Raw genomic sequence first — 18,399 nt, 5'->3', positions numbered from 1 at the left:
TATATATATATATATATATATATATATGGAGATATATATATATATATATATATATATATATATATATATATATATATATGTTGTCTACAAGAAACCCACCTCAGAGCAAAAGATATACACAGACTCAAAATGTGCTTTTGGTAGCAGCAGTTCAAAATAAACTCATAATAACAGTTAAACTCAAATATCTATAAATCATAAAAAATAATTTTCTATGAACAAATTCATAAGGAAAATACATATAAACAATGTTTCTATTTGTATGGTATTCTTCTATTAGAGAAATAAAAATTTTTAATATATTTTTATTGATTTCATAGAGGAAGTGAGGAGAAAGAGAAACATCAATGCTGAGAGAGAATCATATATCAGCTGCTTCCTGCACACCTCACTATGGGGATGTATCCCACAAACTGAGCATGTGCCCTGACCAGGAATTGAACCATGACCTCCTGATTCATAGGTTGAGACTCAACCACTAAGCAATATTGGCCGGGCTCAAATCTTATTTTTAATAATATAAACTTCTACTTAGAATTATTGGAAACTCTTTTTACATCTTTTTTTTTTCTTCAGAAATCAAGAAAATAAATAATTACATTAATATGAATATACTTATCATAATGCTTATCAAACTCCATTATAAATTGTCTCTTTCTGCAAATGTTTTTTGACCAGACAATATTCTTTAATAGCTAAGCACAGAGCTATCTTTCGCTAACTTTTAGCAGTGTCAGACACTCAAATGATACTCAACTGAGATTTTTAAATGAGCAAATGTCATAGGGATATCTGTTTTAACAATGACCATGCATTTCTAATATCACACTCTGGCTTTCCTTGCAACATTTGGTTTCTATCTCCTAGGCATCCACTCTAAAAGGTAATAACTTTCCCCTCAATATCCATTTAAAAGGTCTTAACAACTTCCATTGGTTGCCTTTATACTAAATTTTATAAATTATTTTCTTTGGTGACTTATGTCTTGTTTTACCTTAAAGTGAAGATGTAAAACAGAATTGATGTTTGAAAAATAAATCAATAAGATATTCAGAGCTAAGAAACTAAGAGCCTTGATAGAAGGTATGGAAGTTAAGGACACAGAGGAATTACTTAAAGTGACACTGAGAAAGAGACAGTAACTGAACTTGGGAATTGATTTTCTGTTCAAAAACAGACCAAAAGGTATAGAAGATTACCCTCTAGATGTGAAATTTTACGAAAAGTAAGAAAATGGCAAGCTTGTGGAAGTGAAAAAGTTATATAGTGAAAAAACTCAAAGGAGAAGCCAATAATTTCTAAAAATGAAATATTAAACTTGTAGGGCACCATTTGATATGAAATAGAAATGCCATAGGCAATGAATAAAGTATTTTTTTTAAAGGATATAAAATGGCTCTTAGACTATTTATACATAAATTTTTTAAGAGTTCAGGTGGAGAACTTTTTTGTTTATTTTTTAAATCCTTACCTGAGGCTATGATTTTATTGGAGAGAGAGAGAGAGAGAGAGAGAGAGAGAGAGAGAGGGAGGGAGAGAGAGAGAGGGAGGGAGGGAGGGAGGGAGGGAGGGAGGGAGGGAGGGAGGGAGGGAGAGAGAGAGAGAGAGAGAGAGAGAGAGAGAGAGAGAGAGAGAGAGAGGACATTGATTAGTTGTCTCTCACAGGCATCCCAACCAGAGCTCAAACCCAAAACTTGGATATGTGCCCTGACTTAGAATTGAACCCACAACCTTTCAGTGCACAGGATGACACTCCAGTCAACTGAGTCACACCAGTTAGGGCAAAATAATTCTCTTTCCATATATGTTCTCATAAACATCCTTTTGGTTCTGTTACTCTTTAGAATCCTGACTAATATACCCACTTTCAATAATGAATAGAGCAACTAGACAGAAGATCAACAAGGAAATAGAAGACCTGAACAACACTATTAACAAATTAGAACTAATTAACATTATAATACTCTCCTCCAAAGGTATACTGGTTTATATAAACTAGAGGCCTGGAGAATGAAATTCGTGCATGGGGGAGGGGTGACCCTCAGACCAATCTGCACCTTCTCCAATCTGGGAGCCCTTGGCTCCTAACCGCTCACCTGCCTGCCTTCCTGGTCACCCCCAACTGCCCTACCCTGCCAGCCTGGTCGCCCCTATTAACTTTTTTTCTTAAAATGTTATCCCCTTCACACACAATTGTATTTGACTTCCTCATTGGCTTCTCCCTCTCACACAATTTTTCTCTCTCCTTTATGTAACACTTTTCCCTATTGACTCATCATTTATAAACTTTTCTTTCCCCCTTATTTCCTACTCTGTTCCATCATCCTTCTTCCCATCTTTTTCCAACCCTCCCTCCTTCCCCACATTCCTTCTTTCCTTTATCTTTACCCCTCCACTCCCTCCCCTTTTCCTTTCTTCAAACTTAATTTTTTTCTTCACTTCCTCCCTCAGACCTGCTTTGCTCCCTCCCCCATTCTCCTTTTAAGCTCTACCAGCTCCCCTTTAAAACTTTTCTTCCCTTCCCTCCCTCTTTCTCTCTCATCCTACCTTTCTCATACATTCTTCTCTACTTACTTCCACTGTTTTAATATTTATATCTATCTACCTATCTAATTATTCACTATCATTTCTTTTTTCTTTTCTGACTCCTACTTTTAAAATCTGTCCCCAGTACACAACTATACTTGATTTTCATTATAACTCCTATAGTTCACTCTACATCCTCTTTCCTTAACTCTGCTCTCTACTAAATTCTGAGCAGAGGGCAGGGACGTAGTTTGCTGATCTGGTGATGATGTGTCACTGTAATGGATAATTCGCATATTTCTCTATTATTAATATAGATACTTTTTAAGTGCACATAGAATTTTCCAAATATAGACCATATACTAGGTCGTTAAAAAAAGAAACCTCAATAAATGTAAAAAGATAGAAATAACACAAAGGATATTCTCTGAACAAAATGGAATAAATTTGGAAATAAAATAGAAAATTGGAAAACTCACAAATATTGAACACCCTTCTATATAAACAATGGATCAAAGAGGAAATCAAAAGAAAAATCAGAAAATATTTTGAAATAAGGGAAAATAAAGACAGAATATTAAAACATATGTGATTCAACTAACCAGTGCTTAGATTAAAATATATAGCTCTAAAATATATAGCTCTAAATACCTATATATTAAGGAAAAAGAAAGGACTGAAGTCAATAACCTAATGTTCCACCATAAGACAGAAAAAAAGAACAAACTGAGCCTAAAGCAAGCAAAAAGAAAGAATTATAAAAATTAGAGAAGTTGATGAAATAGAGAATAGAAAAACAATAGATAAAATTAATGAAACCAAAAGCTGGTACTTTGAAAGACCAAAAGAAAGCAAAAAACCAACGAACAAATCTTTAGCTAAATTGACATGGTACAAAACAAAGAAGCCTCTTATCAATACAACTGGAAATTTAAAAGTGACCTGACTGGTATGGCTCAGTTGACTGGGTGTCATCTCCGAACTAAGGAAGTGGTGGTTTGATTCCTAGCAGGAGCATGTGCTCAGGTTGCAGACGTGGTCCCAGGTGGGGGTCGTGCAGGAGGCATCTGATCTATGTTCTGCTCTCACACTGATGTGTCCCTCTCCCTCTCCCTCTCCCTCTCCCTCTCCCTCTCCCTCTCCCTCTCCCTCTCCCTCTCCCTCTCCCTCTCCCTCTCCCTCTCCCTCTCCCTCTCCCTCTCCCTCTCCCTCTCCCTCTCCCTCTCCCTCTCCCTCTCCCTCTCCCTCTCCCTCTCCCTCTCCCTCTCCCTCTCCCTCTCCCTCTCCCTCTCCCTCTCCCTCTCCCTCTCCCTCTCCCTCTCCCTCTCCCTCTCCCTCTCCCTCTCCCTCTCCCTCTCCCTCTCCCTCTCCCTCTCCCTCTCCCTCTCCCTCTCCCTCTCCCTCTCCCTCTCCCTCTCCCTCTCCCTCTCCCTCTCCCTCTCCCTCTCCCTCTCCCTCTCCCTCTCCCTCTCCCTCTCCCTCTCCCTCTCCCTCTCCTTCTCCTTCTCCTTCTCTCTCTTTCTCTCTAAAAATCAAGGGAGGATTAAAAAATAACTTTTTAGAGGTAATTGCTGTTACCATTCTTTTAAATAAGAAATTTAGGCTGTCTTGCATGGCTTAGTGGTTGAGCCTTGACCTATGAACCAGGAGAGCATGGTTCAATTCCTAGTCAGGGCACTTGCCCGGGTTGAGGGCTTGATCTCCAGTGTGGGATGTGCAGGAGGCAGCCAATCAATGATTCTCTGTCATCATTGATGTTTCTACCTCTCTTTCTCTCCCTTCATCTCTGAAATCAATAAAAATATATTTAAGAAAAAGAAATGTTAAAGTGTATATTACTAACAACTTAATAGAAGCCAAAGGGACTACAAAGAAATATATAAAAAATGTATATTAGCAAGTTAGGTAACCTAGAATAAATGGACGAATTCCTAGAAAAACCTAACTGACTCATAAAAAAATAGAAAACCTGAATCCACAAGTGATTTCAATTAGTAATAAGAAAATAATTATCCACAAAGGAAGCCCAGGACTGGTTAGGATCATCACCGAAATCTACTGAACACTTAAAGAAGAATTAATACCAATACTTCAGACATTTTCCCTCTTCCAAAATATAGAATAAAGGGAATACATCCTAATCCATTTTATAAAGCTAATATAAACTCTGATCGAAAAGAAAAAAAGAAAAACAGACAAAGACATCACAAAGAAAAGAACTACAAAGTAATTTCTCTTATAAATACAGTTAAATCTTGATCAGTTCACAAATATTTAGTGCCCACAGGCTCACAGGAACCTAACAGTTAATTTACCATAGGAACAATAGTTCAGTGTGTGCTAATTCAGTGTTTGCAATTACTTTATAGAAAACAACTGCTGTGAATAATAATAATTGACTGTAAACATTAATTTTACTGGATAAAATAACATGTCTGGAATTTGCTTCAAAATAATTCATTGGTTATAGAGGGAGCAGAGTAGCAGAAGGGAATAGAAGTTTATAGATGAAACAATATTTCTCATGTGTTGATAACTGTTCAAGCTGGATGATGATAAACATGGGAGTAAATTAATGTATTATCTCTGCCTTTGCAACTAATTAAAATTTTCCACAATAAAAAAGTAAAACATTTCCTACAAATGCAAATATAAAGACATCTCACCAAAAACCTAAGGACATATAATAAAGTACCAAAATACTAAAAAATAAAGAATAATAAATAAGGCCAGCATTTTTCCAAAATGGTACTAATGGCATTTGGAGTAGTATAATTCTTTAATTGAGCGGGATTATCCTATTCATATAGGATGTTTGGCAATCCCAGCCTTCTTCCACTATGTCAGTAGCACCACTGATTGAAACCAAGGATGAGGCAAAGCTTTGTCCACAAGGCCATTGTTCACAGTATCTCTATAAAACTTCTTAAAAATAAAATAACCTTAATGTACAATAGGAAGACACCAGTTAAATATAAATATGGTTTATCAAAATAATGGAATACATTATAACACCTAAGAATATTATACTTCCTTTTAAAGAAAAGCCACCCCGGAAAGACATTTTTCAAAAACCTTCCTTATCCTGGCTGCCGGCAGCTGGCCCAGCCCCCCCACCCACACCCACGTTGGCCTGACACCACCAGCATCCACCAACACCCACCCCAGTTCCCCGTTCCCCATTAGGCAATCAGCGCCTGCCAGCTGTGGGGGAGGACCAGGAGGTTGGCTGGTAGGCCCTGTTCAGGTGATCAGGGTGGTCAATGTGCGTCATAGTGACTGGTTGTACTGGTCGTTCTGCTGTAAGAATCGCTGTACTTTTATATAAATAGGCGAAAAATAGAAATATTAAATGATGAGAACAATGACCTAAAAATATTTTAATATTTGCTTCTGTCACAACCAAGAGTAAAGTGAAAAATTAAAGAATAGCTTTGAAAAGTTAAAAAATATAACATATTAGCAAGTTTAAAATATATATAAAAATAAAAGAAGAGGAGAATAAAGAAAGAAAAACAAAAATGACAACTGAAGTCCCAAGAACATATCTTCTCAACGGTTTATTCTGCTAAAAAACAGAGTGGGCAGAGTGATCACATTTTATCCCAAGGATGACTGAGGAAGTTACAAGGGTATGTTAACAAAAGACTTTATTCTGATTATCATAAGGGAAATCTGATTGATGAATTAGACATACAAGCAACATGAGGAGAAACTAATTACACTATTTTAAGACTTCACAATAATCAAGGACAGTGAAATTAAACATATATATATATATATATATATATATATATATATATATATATATTATCACAGATTTTAAAAAGCTGAATGCCAGCAATAACTGAATTATCCCAGGGCAAGAGACTCCAAATGTAAATGCAGTTCAGAGTATCAAAAATAATATTCAGGTTACATAATCATGACTCCAATAAAGAAAAAGAAAAATGCATCTATATGCTTAGCTTCTCATTTAGGAAATGAAATGGAATTCATTTAATAGGAAAGCAAGTTTTTTATTGCTCTTCTAAGTATCATGGGAGTACTATTTATCAAATGTTTGATAAGGAGTACCTAACATCACTCCACTGTTTCTAATGACCAAGTAAAGGCCTAATAATCTACAGTTGAATAATGGCATTTCACACTGGATAATACAATATTAAGTGAAATCCCTCAACCTACTACAGAATATTTACTATACTCTGGCAAGGTCATCTCAGGCTTTAAAGTAAATACTGCAATTATCTTAGGGGAAAATGGAGCATGTCTAGGAAGATGCCAACAAGAGCAATCTAAGAGTAAGAAACCAAACAACAGAAACTTCTACAATTTTTAATGTTGAGCTATAACAACTAATCAATCTCCCCCCTATCTCTCTCTCTCTTTCTCCCTCCCTCCCTCCCCCCCTCCCTCCATCCCTCTTTCTCTCTCTCTCCATGTTACAGTTTACCTCTTTCTTGCAAGCTTCCCAAATATGTCAGAATATGAGCAAAAGATAAGGCTTACTTATATGTACTACCTGGTGAACTGGCACCCTTGAAATAAATCCAATACTTTTATCATTTGGAAATCAAATACATCTCCTTCAGTTAGCAATTTTCAACTGGTGTGCTATAAGAATTTTGAAAACATGCGATACCTGACTAGTCAGAGGCACTGACCTCTTTTCCTTTAAGTTTTTAAATAAAAAATGACAACAGTCAACACAGTGATAGCCCTCTGGTGTGAATGAATCAAACTTATACATATTTTTTGACAGATGGGCAAAAGATGTATATTTTGGTATGCCGCAGAAGTTTAGTAATTAGTTGATGTGTGCCATGAGGTAAAAAAGATTGAAAATTGCCACTTTAGGGGATTAACACCAAGTCTTAATTTTCATAATGAAAAACAAATTCGACAAGCAAAATACTCATGAAAAAATAACCCGGGCACTTACCTTTCCACAATCAAACTGACTGTGTGTGTGATATCTGGGTTTGTCACCTGGAGACGTTTCCACAAAGTCCATACAAATTCTTTATCAGCCTTAAAAAAAAAAAAAAAAAAAGACATTTTAAATGTATTGCTTTGTGGCTGTAATGGAGAAGACAATACACTACATAAAGTTAAAAATGAAAACACCTAGTTACTTGATTACTAGTACTATAACTATAAAATAGATCCTTAATATAGTGGGAAGCTTTATTTTAAAAAGATCTTGCACTGATAATCCATATACACTTTCATTATTTCTACCCTTCACATTTTAGAGCATAAACATTGAAATGCTGGAAACAAGGTAAATTTGCTCTAAAAGGAAATGGCCCTCTAGCTATTGCTCTCTTCTCAGCAAAATTCCTTGAGCCTTCTGTCTCCATTTCTTTACTTCCCATTTACTCGAACCTCCTCCAGTAATATTCCCCTTGACACTGTTATTCTAAAATCACTTTTAAAGATCATTTATATACCTAAATCCAAATGGACAATAAACAGTCCATAAGGCCTTGATCAGTTATTATCAACTATTGACTGTTAGGAATCACTTTTTTATTTACTATATTTTATTGATTTTTTTTACAGAGAGGAAGGGAGAGGGATAGACAGCTAGAAACATTCATGAGAGAGAAACATCAACCAGCTGCCTCCTGCACACCCCCTACCGAGGATGTGCCTGCAACCAAGGTACATGCCCTTGACTGGAATGGAACATGGGACCTTTCAGTCCACAGGCCGACGCTCTATCCTAGGGGTGTGGAACTCAATCAGAGAAGGGGCCAAAATCTAAAATCCAGCCTAAATTGCGGGCCGAATGGTTTACTGAACAGTCATAAACTGACAATGTCATAAACTGACAGCGGAGTGCAGTGATGACAGCGCGGTGCGGGCCACATTGCAAGGCCTGGCGGGCTGGATTTGGCCCGCGGGCCTTGTGTTTGACACATTCGGCAGAAATCACTTTTTTTTTTTAAATAAGTTTTTATTGTTCATATTATTACAAATGTTCCTTCCCCCACCCCCCACCCCCACCATTGCTCTCCTCCACCAGGTTCCCACTCCACCCTCTGCCCTTTCCCCACCCCCCATTGTCCTCATCCATAGGTGCAGTTTATGTTCAGTCTCTTCCCACATCCCTCTCCCCCCCTTTCCCCAAGAATCATCAGTTCACTCCCCTTCCATACCTCTGATTCTATTATACTCAACAGTTAATATTCTTCATCAGATTTTTTTTTTATTTCCTTGGTTTTTAGATTCACTTGTTGATAGTTACGTATTTGTTGTTCATAATTTTTATCTTTATTTACTTTCTCTTCTGAAAGAACCCCCTTCAGCAATTCATATAATTCTGGTATGGTGGTGATGAACTCCTTTAGCTTTTTTTATTAGTGAAGCTCTTTATCTGGCCTTCGATTCTGAGTGATAGCTTTGCTGGATAGATTATCTTTGGCTGTAGGTTCTTACTACTCATCACCTTGAATATTTCTTGCCATTCCCGTCTGGCCTGCATGGTTTCTGTTGAGAAATCAGCTGACAATCATATAGGTACTCCTTTATAGGTAACTACCTGCTTTGCTCTTGCTGCTTTTAATATTTTCTGTCTTTTGCTCTTGGAATTTTAATTATGATGTGTCTTGGTATGGTCCTCTTTGGATTCCTTTTGTTTAAGAGTTCTGTGCGCTTCCTGGACTTGTAAGTCTAATTCTTTCACCAGGTGGGGGAAGTTTTCTGTCACTATTTCTTTCAGTATGTTTTCGATATCTTGCTCTCTCTCATCTTCTGGGATCCCCATAATTCTGATGTTGGTTCCCTTGAAGATGTCCCAGAGGTTTCTTACATTATCTTCAATTTTTCTGGATTCTCTTGCCTTCTTGCTTCTGCGGAGGAGTGTCTTCGGACTCTTTATGTTCCAAATCTTTGACTGATTCTTGCGATCTTCCATTCTGTCTTTAGGACTCTATATAATATTTTTTATTTCAGACAATGTATTCTTTATTTCTTGTTGATCCCTTATCATTTCTTGTTGATTCTTTATTAATTCTAGTTGATCCCTTTTCATATCCTCATAGGTCTTATCGACCTCTTCTAGGAAATTCTTGAAAAATCTTATAAGCATAGATTTGAACTCTATATCCAGTCACTTTTTGTCCTCCGTTTCTTTCGTTTGTGATCTATTTTGATGTCTCGGCATTTTCGCAGCTTCCCTCATGGGGCAGGGTTTCAGGGTGGAACCTATGGCCTTGGCTTCCATCAGCCCCGCCCTATGCGGCTCCTGTGTCTCAGGGTCCTTTAGTACTCACGGCAAGCACCTCTGAGAGAAAGGTGCCCTCGATTTTCGCCTGCTACCAAACAGTCTAGGCTCTCCCCCAATGAGCCCGGAACTGGGGTTCAGTTCAGTTGGAAGTGGAGTTGGAGGTGGCGTTCAGAGCAGTCCAGAGTTTTTGTCTCCTTCCCGCCAGGGCAATCCCGCGGCACAGCAAACCGTCCCTTCTCTGCACGCAATGTGCGTGCCTCTGGGACCTCCTTTCTCCGCTCCCCCGGGGTTCCGCCTTACAGCCCAGCTCCCTATGAATGAGCCTGGGTCCCCTGGGTCTGGCCTAGAACTGGGGTTCAGAGCAGTAGGAACTGGGGCCCAGCACAGTTGGAGCTTTTATCTCCTTCCCCTAGGGAATGCCAGCCAGGCACTCAGCCGCCCCGCCCTTCCTCTCAGGCTCTGTCCACTCTGCGTGGCTTTTACAGCTCCTCCACTCTTCCTTCTGGTTTTCTCCTTGCTTCTCGTTGTAGAATTTCCAGTCAGTTGACTTTCCTGTAGTTCTGGGTAATGTCCATTTTATATTTTAGTTGTATTTTATTGAAATTGTTGTGTGCGGCTGCGGCTAGGTGTTTACCTGTGCAGCCATCTTGGATTCTCGGCAGGAATCACTTTTGAGGAGTTTGTATTTTCTTTAAATAGTTATGCTCTAGAGCAGGGGTCCTCAAACTTTTTAAAGTGGGGGCCAGATCACGGTCCCTCAGAGAGCTGGAGGGCCGGACTATATGAACTACTAATTCCTACTGTACCACCTCGGCTGCGCTCACTGCCCAAAAAACCTGGCGGGCCGGATCAGACTCCTCTGCGGGCCGCATGTGGCCCGCGGGCCGTAGTTTGAAGACCCCTGCTCTAGAGATTCTGATTTGTTTCAGGTAAGGTTCAAGTATTTTTTTAAAGCTCCTGAGGTAATTGTGTGCACACAATTTTGAGAACCACTGCTCTAAGTGAACTCATTTAATCCCATGGTTTTTTACATATCAACTTTACACTGATGACTTCCACCCATATCTTGAATCTCCAACTGCTTAACAATTCTTCTTGAATGTCTAATAGGTATCTCAAATTTAACTTACCCAAAATAAAATGTTTGATTTCCTACCCTTCCCAAAACCTACACCTCTGTGTCTCAGAAACTGACACCATCTACTCATTTGTCCAAAGGCCTAGGATTCAATCTGAGTTGCTCTCTTTTTCCCACATTTCATATTAAAACCATCAGTAAATCCTACTGGTTTTAGCTATAAAATATACCCAATTCTAAGCACTTTTCAACTCTTCCATAACTATCACCCTTGTCCAAGTCAAGTCCATCTCTTGCCCAGTTCTCCACAATGGTCCCCGCCTAGCCTTTTAACAAGTTACCCACAAAGCATTCCCCATCAGATTAGCGACTATTTTCTCAAAAGAAACACATCAGGCCAGAAGGGAATGGAATGAAATATACAAAGTCATGCAAAAGAAGCATCTGAATCTAAGAATACTATACCCAGCAAGGCTATCAATAAAAATTGAGAGTGAAATCAGGAGCTTCACAGACAAAAAAGGACTAAGGGAGTTTATCACCACCAAACAAGCAAGAAATGCTAAAGAGTCTGCTATAAAAAGAAGAAATAGGAAGTGAAGAAGGAACATAGGCATAAAAAATAAAAATGGTGACAAACAAGTACCTATCAATAACTTTAAATGTAAATGGATTAAATGCCCCAATCAAAAGACATAGGGTAACTGAGGGGATAAGAAAATATGAACCATGTATCTGCTGACTACAGGAAACCCACCTCAGAAAAAAGGACTCATACAGACTGATGGGAAAGGGATGGAAAAAGGTATTTCAGGTGAATGGAAATAAAAAAAAAGCTGGGGTAGCAATAATTACATCTGACAAATTAGATCTCAAAGTGGAGGATATTAATAAGAGATAAGGAAAGCCACTGCACAATACTAAAGGAAGCAATCCAACAAGAAAAAATAACTCTGGTAAACATATACACACCCAGCCCTAACTTATTTGGCTCACTGGATAGAGCATCAGCTTGTGGACTGAAAGGTCCCAGGTTCAATTCCGGTCAAAGGCATGTTCCTTGAATGTGGGCATATGCCAGAAGGAGGTGTGCAGGAGGCAGCTGATAGATGTTTCTCTCTCATCAATATTTTTAACTCTCTATTCCTAGCCCTTCCTCTCTGTAAAAAATAAATATATTTAAAAAAAAAAAAAAAACAAACATAGCCGAGTCTGGTTTGGCTCAATGGATAGAGCATCGGCTTGGGGACTGAAGGGTCCTGCGTTCGATTCCGGCCAAGGGCAAGTACCTTGGTTGCGGGCATATCCCCAGTAGGGGGTGTACAAGAGGCAGCTGATCGATGACACTCTCATCGATGTTTCTTACTCTCTATCTCTCTCCCTTCCTCTCTGTACAAAATCAATAAAATATATTAAAAAAAAAAAAAAAAAACATATACGCACCCAATACAGAAACACCCACACACATTTAAAAACAACAACAACAACATCATAGGCCACCAATTGGCCTGTACTGGAGGAACAAATTCAACAAACATATAAAATATATTTCCCATATTTAAACAAAATTGGATGGAGTTTAATTACAAAGAATAATACAAAGTAGCCACTCAATAAATTATGAAAATTAACTACATGAAAATATTCACCTCTTAGAATAAAGTTACTATCAATGATAAGGATGCTAATGATTTAATACAGTATGTGTTTTTTTGTTTTGTTTTGTTTGCTTTTGAGTGACTGGACAGCACAGCTGAATATATAACAAAAGATAATAACTGGCTGAATGCTCTGGTTATATATTCTTAATTCCAATATTGCATGCTTCATGAAAGTTGGTTTCATCATTAAAGTTGAAATAGTGAATATATATTTCATTTCAATGCCCTACATAATACCTGAAACTGGTTTACACCTTTTTGACTGCTACTAAAAAAGGAACTAAGCTTTGAGATATACATACACATACATATATATGTTACACATACTTTTTCTCATCTGATATCACAAAAGGAGTAATAAATGAGCACATACATGTACCCACATCATCCTTTGTCACAAATAGAGCATATTTTTGAATAATTAAAATATGGTGGTGTTAGGTTCTACACAATGGACAAAGCATCAATGTCATGGACTTAAATTTACCATATGAAACATCATTGAACATTCCTCAGGAAAAAGCTACATTTGGAAGCTCATGTCCTATCCTTAATAAACCCAAGACAGACAGCTTTTCTCTCATCTTGTAATTGGCCATGTTTTCTTAAACTAAGCACTATGAGTATGTTGCTTACTAATCTGAGACCATATGAAAAAAGTTTTAATTAAATATAAAATCACATCGTATAGGATAAGATGTTCCTATTCAAGGAAACACTTGGAACTGAGATTGTTTTCTGTTACATGCTTTTTCTGAGTCATTCCCATAGAGGGGAGATATGGAATCACTCAAACTTCATATTTCTCCAAGTACATATAATTAAATTCCTGTAAGTTAAATGTGGGGGGAAAAAACAACTAACCTAAATGAAGCTACTGCTTATGACCAGAGACTAATTATCAAATTTCTTTCTCCCAAACTGTACATTTGACCCATTAATAGGTTGTGAAATGAATTTAAATCTGAGCTGCATTTTCTTAAATAAGAAATTTTAAAAGAAAATAGCAGTTAATAACATAGTAAATATTCTTTCTGAAATTATATGTATATGTATGATGTGTATACGTACTAGATTGAGATGTAAAATGAATTTCCTATTTTTGGAAATTGCGATTTTGTAAAGATTTGAAAAATATAGGAGTAATACTATGTATCCTTGGGTAGTGTGATTTCTAGCTGAATAAGTGGAAGAACAAGTAAAAAAAAAAAAATATATATATATATATATATATTTATATATATATATACACACATGAATGTTTAATTCCTTAAATAACTGTTTACAAAACAAGTGGAAGTTCATTATTACTTTCCAAGAGCAGGAATATGCTTTATGATAGTTTTATGACATTGGGGAAACTATCCATCTTGTCTCACATTACTGGAATGCCTATGATCATCCAAGAGTCAATATTTCAAGAATCTCAGGTACCATTGCTCTAAGCTAATTATGACCATCTCTATTCTTACATCTGCATAGAATACTTCATTCATCTTCCAAGTCCCTTCTATGTCCAAGATCACAAAGGCCAACATCCTGTTTAAAGCCAATTTTTTAAAGAATTTAAGAGTGGATGGATTTAGAGGAAGCGGTCAGTCACTGGGCTGTTTCTAACAGATTTTCTTAATCAAATCAATCATAAAAATATTTTAGCTCCTTAGCCACTAAAGGCATAACTATGGGAAATAGAGAATGAGGAAGGGGATCTGGAGAAAAGTGTAGAAGACATGGGCAAATAGTACCTTAGGACCCCAGCGGTTACAATGAAACAATGGTTTCATATATTTAAACTACCCAAGGGTGAGGTGTGCAGATGACACCATGCTTTACTTCTCTAGTATCTTTTCTTTATCTCTCTGGTACTTATCCACTGAAGAGCAGAAAATGGGAAAATAAAAAGGAGGCAGCCACCTAACACCCACCCACTTGTTTAAACAAAGGCATATTCAATGTCAACAAGAGTTTCCTGTTTTTATAGCCTTGACTCAATCAGCAAGGACCTACACAAAAAGGGGCAAAATAATCCAATAGAACAAACTGAGAGAATTAATTTCATGAATTTCTATTCAACTAAACTGATGGTACTCATAAAGATACCTTGGTGTGTTGAAGCTCCTAACTGGTTCTACCTCGAAGACAGTGATTCAAAGACCTACTAGGAACCCCCAACCTTTAATGACCCAACCCTGTCTAATGGTGTGCCAAGAAGTGTGGCAAGGATGCAAAATGAAAGGGCAATCAAATCTCTCTGCACGCGATCCAGCCATCTCTGGTATACGCCAACTCTACAAATCACTGGGAAGTAATGTTATGGAAACTGACCTAGCAAATACCTGAGAGTGAAACTTATTGGGATTCCTAAGGCGGGTTAATAAGTACCAAGTATCACCTATTTGTGTGTTCAAGCACCTGCCCCAAGGCTCCCTGAAAATGACTGGTCTGTGTTTACAACTTAAGTTGGACTTAAGTTGACTTACAAGGGAAGATGTGGGTCTTAAACTTAACAACAGGCTCCTCCCTCGGTGGATTTTTTTTACTTGAACAAGTGTTTTTAAACTTTACTGTTCAACATGTCAACGCGTGCCCTGCACGCCTCGCCTGCGGCGCCCAGAACCTCTGCAGTCAGGCGGGGAGCCTGGGCTTGGGGAGGGGGTGCGGGGAGGGTGCGGTATCCGAGCGAAGAAAGCCAAATCCCTGGAACCCAGACCTCAGTCCAGCGGGGTGTCCAGGGAGGGGCGGGAGCCCCGAGTCGCCCGGAGGGAGCGCCGCGGGCGGGCGGGGCGGGGCTGGGTGGCTCCCCAACCCGCGCGGCGGCCGAGCAGCCCCAGGCGGAGGCAGAGGGTCGCGCCTCCCCACAGGCCCCGGCCCCGGCCCCGGCCTCGATACCTGACACAGGGCCAGCTCCTCCTTTAGGCTGCTCAGCTCTTCCTCCAGCAGCTGCATCCGGGTCGCCACGACCTCCTCTACGGAGAGGCCCTCTAGCCGCTCGGCCCCCGCGGGCGCACTGAGGAGGGGAGCCGGAGCGGACCCCCCCGGCCCTCGCTGGGCCCCCGACCCCTCTCCACCCGGCCAGGGGATGTAGCCTGGGTCCAGGACGCCCTCCCGCGCCGCGCCGCCGAGGCCCGCGGCCTCGCTGCTCACTGCGTGGACCGCGGCTCCCCGCCCAGCACGCGAGGACCGGGTCCCCGAAAGCCGCGCTGGCGGCGGAGAGGGCGGCGGCGGGCGCGCCGCCATGGCCTCGGCTGCTAACGGGTCAAGTTCCTTCTGGGAGACTCCACCTCCCTTTCCCCCATCCTGGAGAGCCTGGAGCGCATGCGCCGGCCTTTTCCCGCCCGGGCGCGCGGGGTCCGGGGGGGGCGTCCCGCGGCGGCCCGACTGCGCACGCGCCGCGGCCAGCCCCGCCGGAGGCTCCCCCTGCGCGCCTGGGCTTGCCGCTCCTCTAACGCCCTACCCCGCAGGCCAGTCCAGCTGGCATCCCCCCTCTTAAAGCCTTTCTTGGGAGCCCCCCTGCCCCTAGTGACCCTAACTGTGATTCCTGGCCCTCCAGGCCCCCGCCAGCTCGTTTGTCACGTCCCACTGGCCGCCCCGGAGTGTTGGTGACACGGCTAAGCTCCCCTGCGCTGGTGCAGGCGCCGCGAGGATGGGGAGCGAGTTGCACGCGGGCGTTTTCTTCGCGCCCCTTCGCCAAACCGCTTCATGTGCATTTGACATCCTGCTGACGGATGCCCAGGAGAGGTGCAAAGCCTTGTGCTGAGCTGGGACTCTCTCTCAAGGCACGCTTCCCATTTGAATTATATGATCTACTCATACCCTTTGTCTTTTGTTCTGCAAGAGTCATGATTTCCTTTGCTTTTAATTCTTTTTTCTTTTTTCTTTTTTTTTTGTCAGCTGCTTCATGGGCTGGGTGACGACACTGCCTGACAGTTTGGGTCTTTGGAACAATTTGAAGCCAATAATTCGGAGTGCAGTTAAACAAGACCAGCACCCCCGCATTGGTCAAGGGTCATCTGTACATGGAAAATTCCAGAAATTACACACACACACACACACACCCAAAAAAAATCATAAGTTTAAAAGAAACAAGACCTGCCGAAACTGGTTTGGCTCAGTGGATAGAGCGTCGGCCTGCGGACTGAAAGGTCCCAGATTCGATTCCGGTCAAGGGCATGTGCCTTGGTTGCCAGCACATCCCCAGTAGGGGGTGTGCAAGAAGCAGCTGATCGATACTTCTCTCTCATTGATGTTTCTAACTCTCTATTCCTCTTTCTCTTCCTCTCTGTAAAAAAGTCAATAAAATATATTTTTTTAAAAAAAAGAAAGAAAAGAAACAAGACCAGCTTTCTTATTTTAAAAAATATATATATATTATTGATTTTTTTTTACAGAAAGGAAGGGAGAGGAATAGAGAGCTAGAAACATCAATAAAAGAGAACATCAACCAGCTGCCTCCTGCACACCCCCACTGAGGATATACCCGCAACCAATGTACATGCCCTTGACCGAAATCGAACCTGGGACCTTTCAATCCGCAGACCTACGCTCTGGTCACTGAGCCAAACCGGTTTTGGCAAGACCAGCTTTCTTTATCCTTTTTAAAAGAATTCCTTTTCTTCCTCCCTGCTATCTCTTTCTTTATAAATTTCGAATAGGAAACATTCTCTTTGCCATCATAACACATCCTACTTTTAGTAAAAGGATGCATATTGAACTAGCAATAGAGTCCCACCTAAAGCTAGATCTGCTCTCTCCGAAAGAAAGGGTGCCAGAATATTGCAGAGCTTGGTGGGGAGGAGAGGACTGGGAGTAGGGGGGCTGTCTGCTGTAACTGATGACCTCTTCATGTAACCAAACCTATGGCTCTGTGGCCGAATTTAGTCCATACTCAAAAGCAGCCCCCTCCCCAAATTAGAAGCCGGTAAAGGCAAGTTGAGTGAGCTTCCTTCCCACTAAAGGTGAATGAACACCTCTCATTTAGGAAGGATGACACTTAAAAAGCACGTGTAAGCCTGTGTTACAAATCACTGCCACATTGAACGTTCGCTATAGGCTGAGTCACTTTTCCTGTAAGTACTTATTCCATTTTTACAACATCACAGTAAAATAGACACTCCCATTTCAATAGTGAGGCTCACGAGATTGTTGCTCCTTGCCTGAAGTCCCACATCTGGTATTAGAAAAGCTAGGATAGGAATCCACTTAACTCTAAAACCTGTGCCTTTGATCTCTACCCTTACTCCATACCAGTCACTTGAAATACAGCATTAGGTCTGAGAGCATGTAAGATTTCACTGGGCTTCAGATTCACATGTTTGGCACAAAATCAATAAGAATGCATTTTTAATAGCTACTTGTTATTCACTCAAAAGTGCATCATTTCATCTGATTATAGAAAGATTCTTTTGGAAAGCAGTGAAAATTCTGAAGTACAATGGATAAATATACATATTTGACTCAAGGATAAAAATCCTGAATCTATACCTAGGTAGACAATTTATTAACTTTCTTTTTATTGTGGTAAAATATATATTCCATAAAATTTACCATTTATTTTAAAGTGGGTGAAAATAAAGAAAAAAAAATCAATGTCATTAAGTACATTCACAATGTTAGGCAACCATTACCACCAGTTCCAGAATATTTTCACCACCCAAAGCCAAACCCTATACTCATTAAACAGTCACTCCCCATTTAAACCGCCCACTCACCCAAGCTCAAGATAACCACAAACCTGCTTTCTGTCTCTATGGGTTAAACTATTCCATTTCATGTAAATGAAACCATATAGTACATAGCATAATGTTTCCAAGCTCCTTTCTTTTTTTCTTTTTTTTTTTAATATATTTTATTGATTTTGTACAGAGAGGAAGGGAGATAGCGAGCTAGAAACATCGACG

At 40.1% G+C, this 18,399-nt stretch overlaps 1 protein-coding gene across 4 annotated transcripts in view; it reads right to left on the bottom strand.

Annotated features, from left to right (window-relative positions):
• Window positions 1–15,811, bottom strand: part of CNTLN (centlein) — a 220,199-nt gene extending 204,388 nt beyond the window's left edge. For all 4 annotated transcript variants that reach the window (XM_084898075.1, XM_084898077.1, XM_084898076.1 and 1 more), the window contains exons 1-2: window positions 15,392–15,811; window positions 7,472–7,560 (exon numbers count right to left, since the gene is read on the bottom strand). In XM_084898075.1, coding sequence (XP_084754201.1) covers window positions 7,472–7,560; window positions 15,392–15,739 — 437 coding nt within the window. In that variant the 5' untranslated portion in view covers window positions 15,740–15,811. The remainder of the gene's footprint in view (window positions 1–7,471; window positions 7,561–15,391) is intronic.
• Between the last annotated feature and the right edge of the window lie 2,588 nt (window positions 15,812–18,399).

The sequence above is a fragment of the Pipistrellus hanaki genome, assembly GCF_964339955.1.
Source record: "Pipistrellus hanaki genome assembly, chromosome: 11".
NCBI classification, from domain to species: Eukaryota; Metazoa; Chordata; class Mammalia; order Chiroptera; family Vespertilionidae; genus Pipistrellus; species Pipistrellus hanaki.
This window is presented reverse-complemented; position numbering and strand designations above follow the sequence as displayed.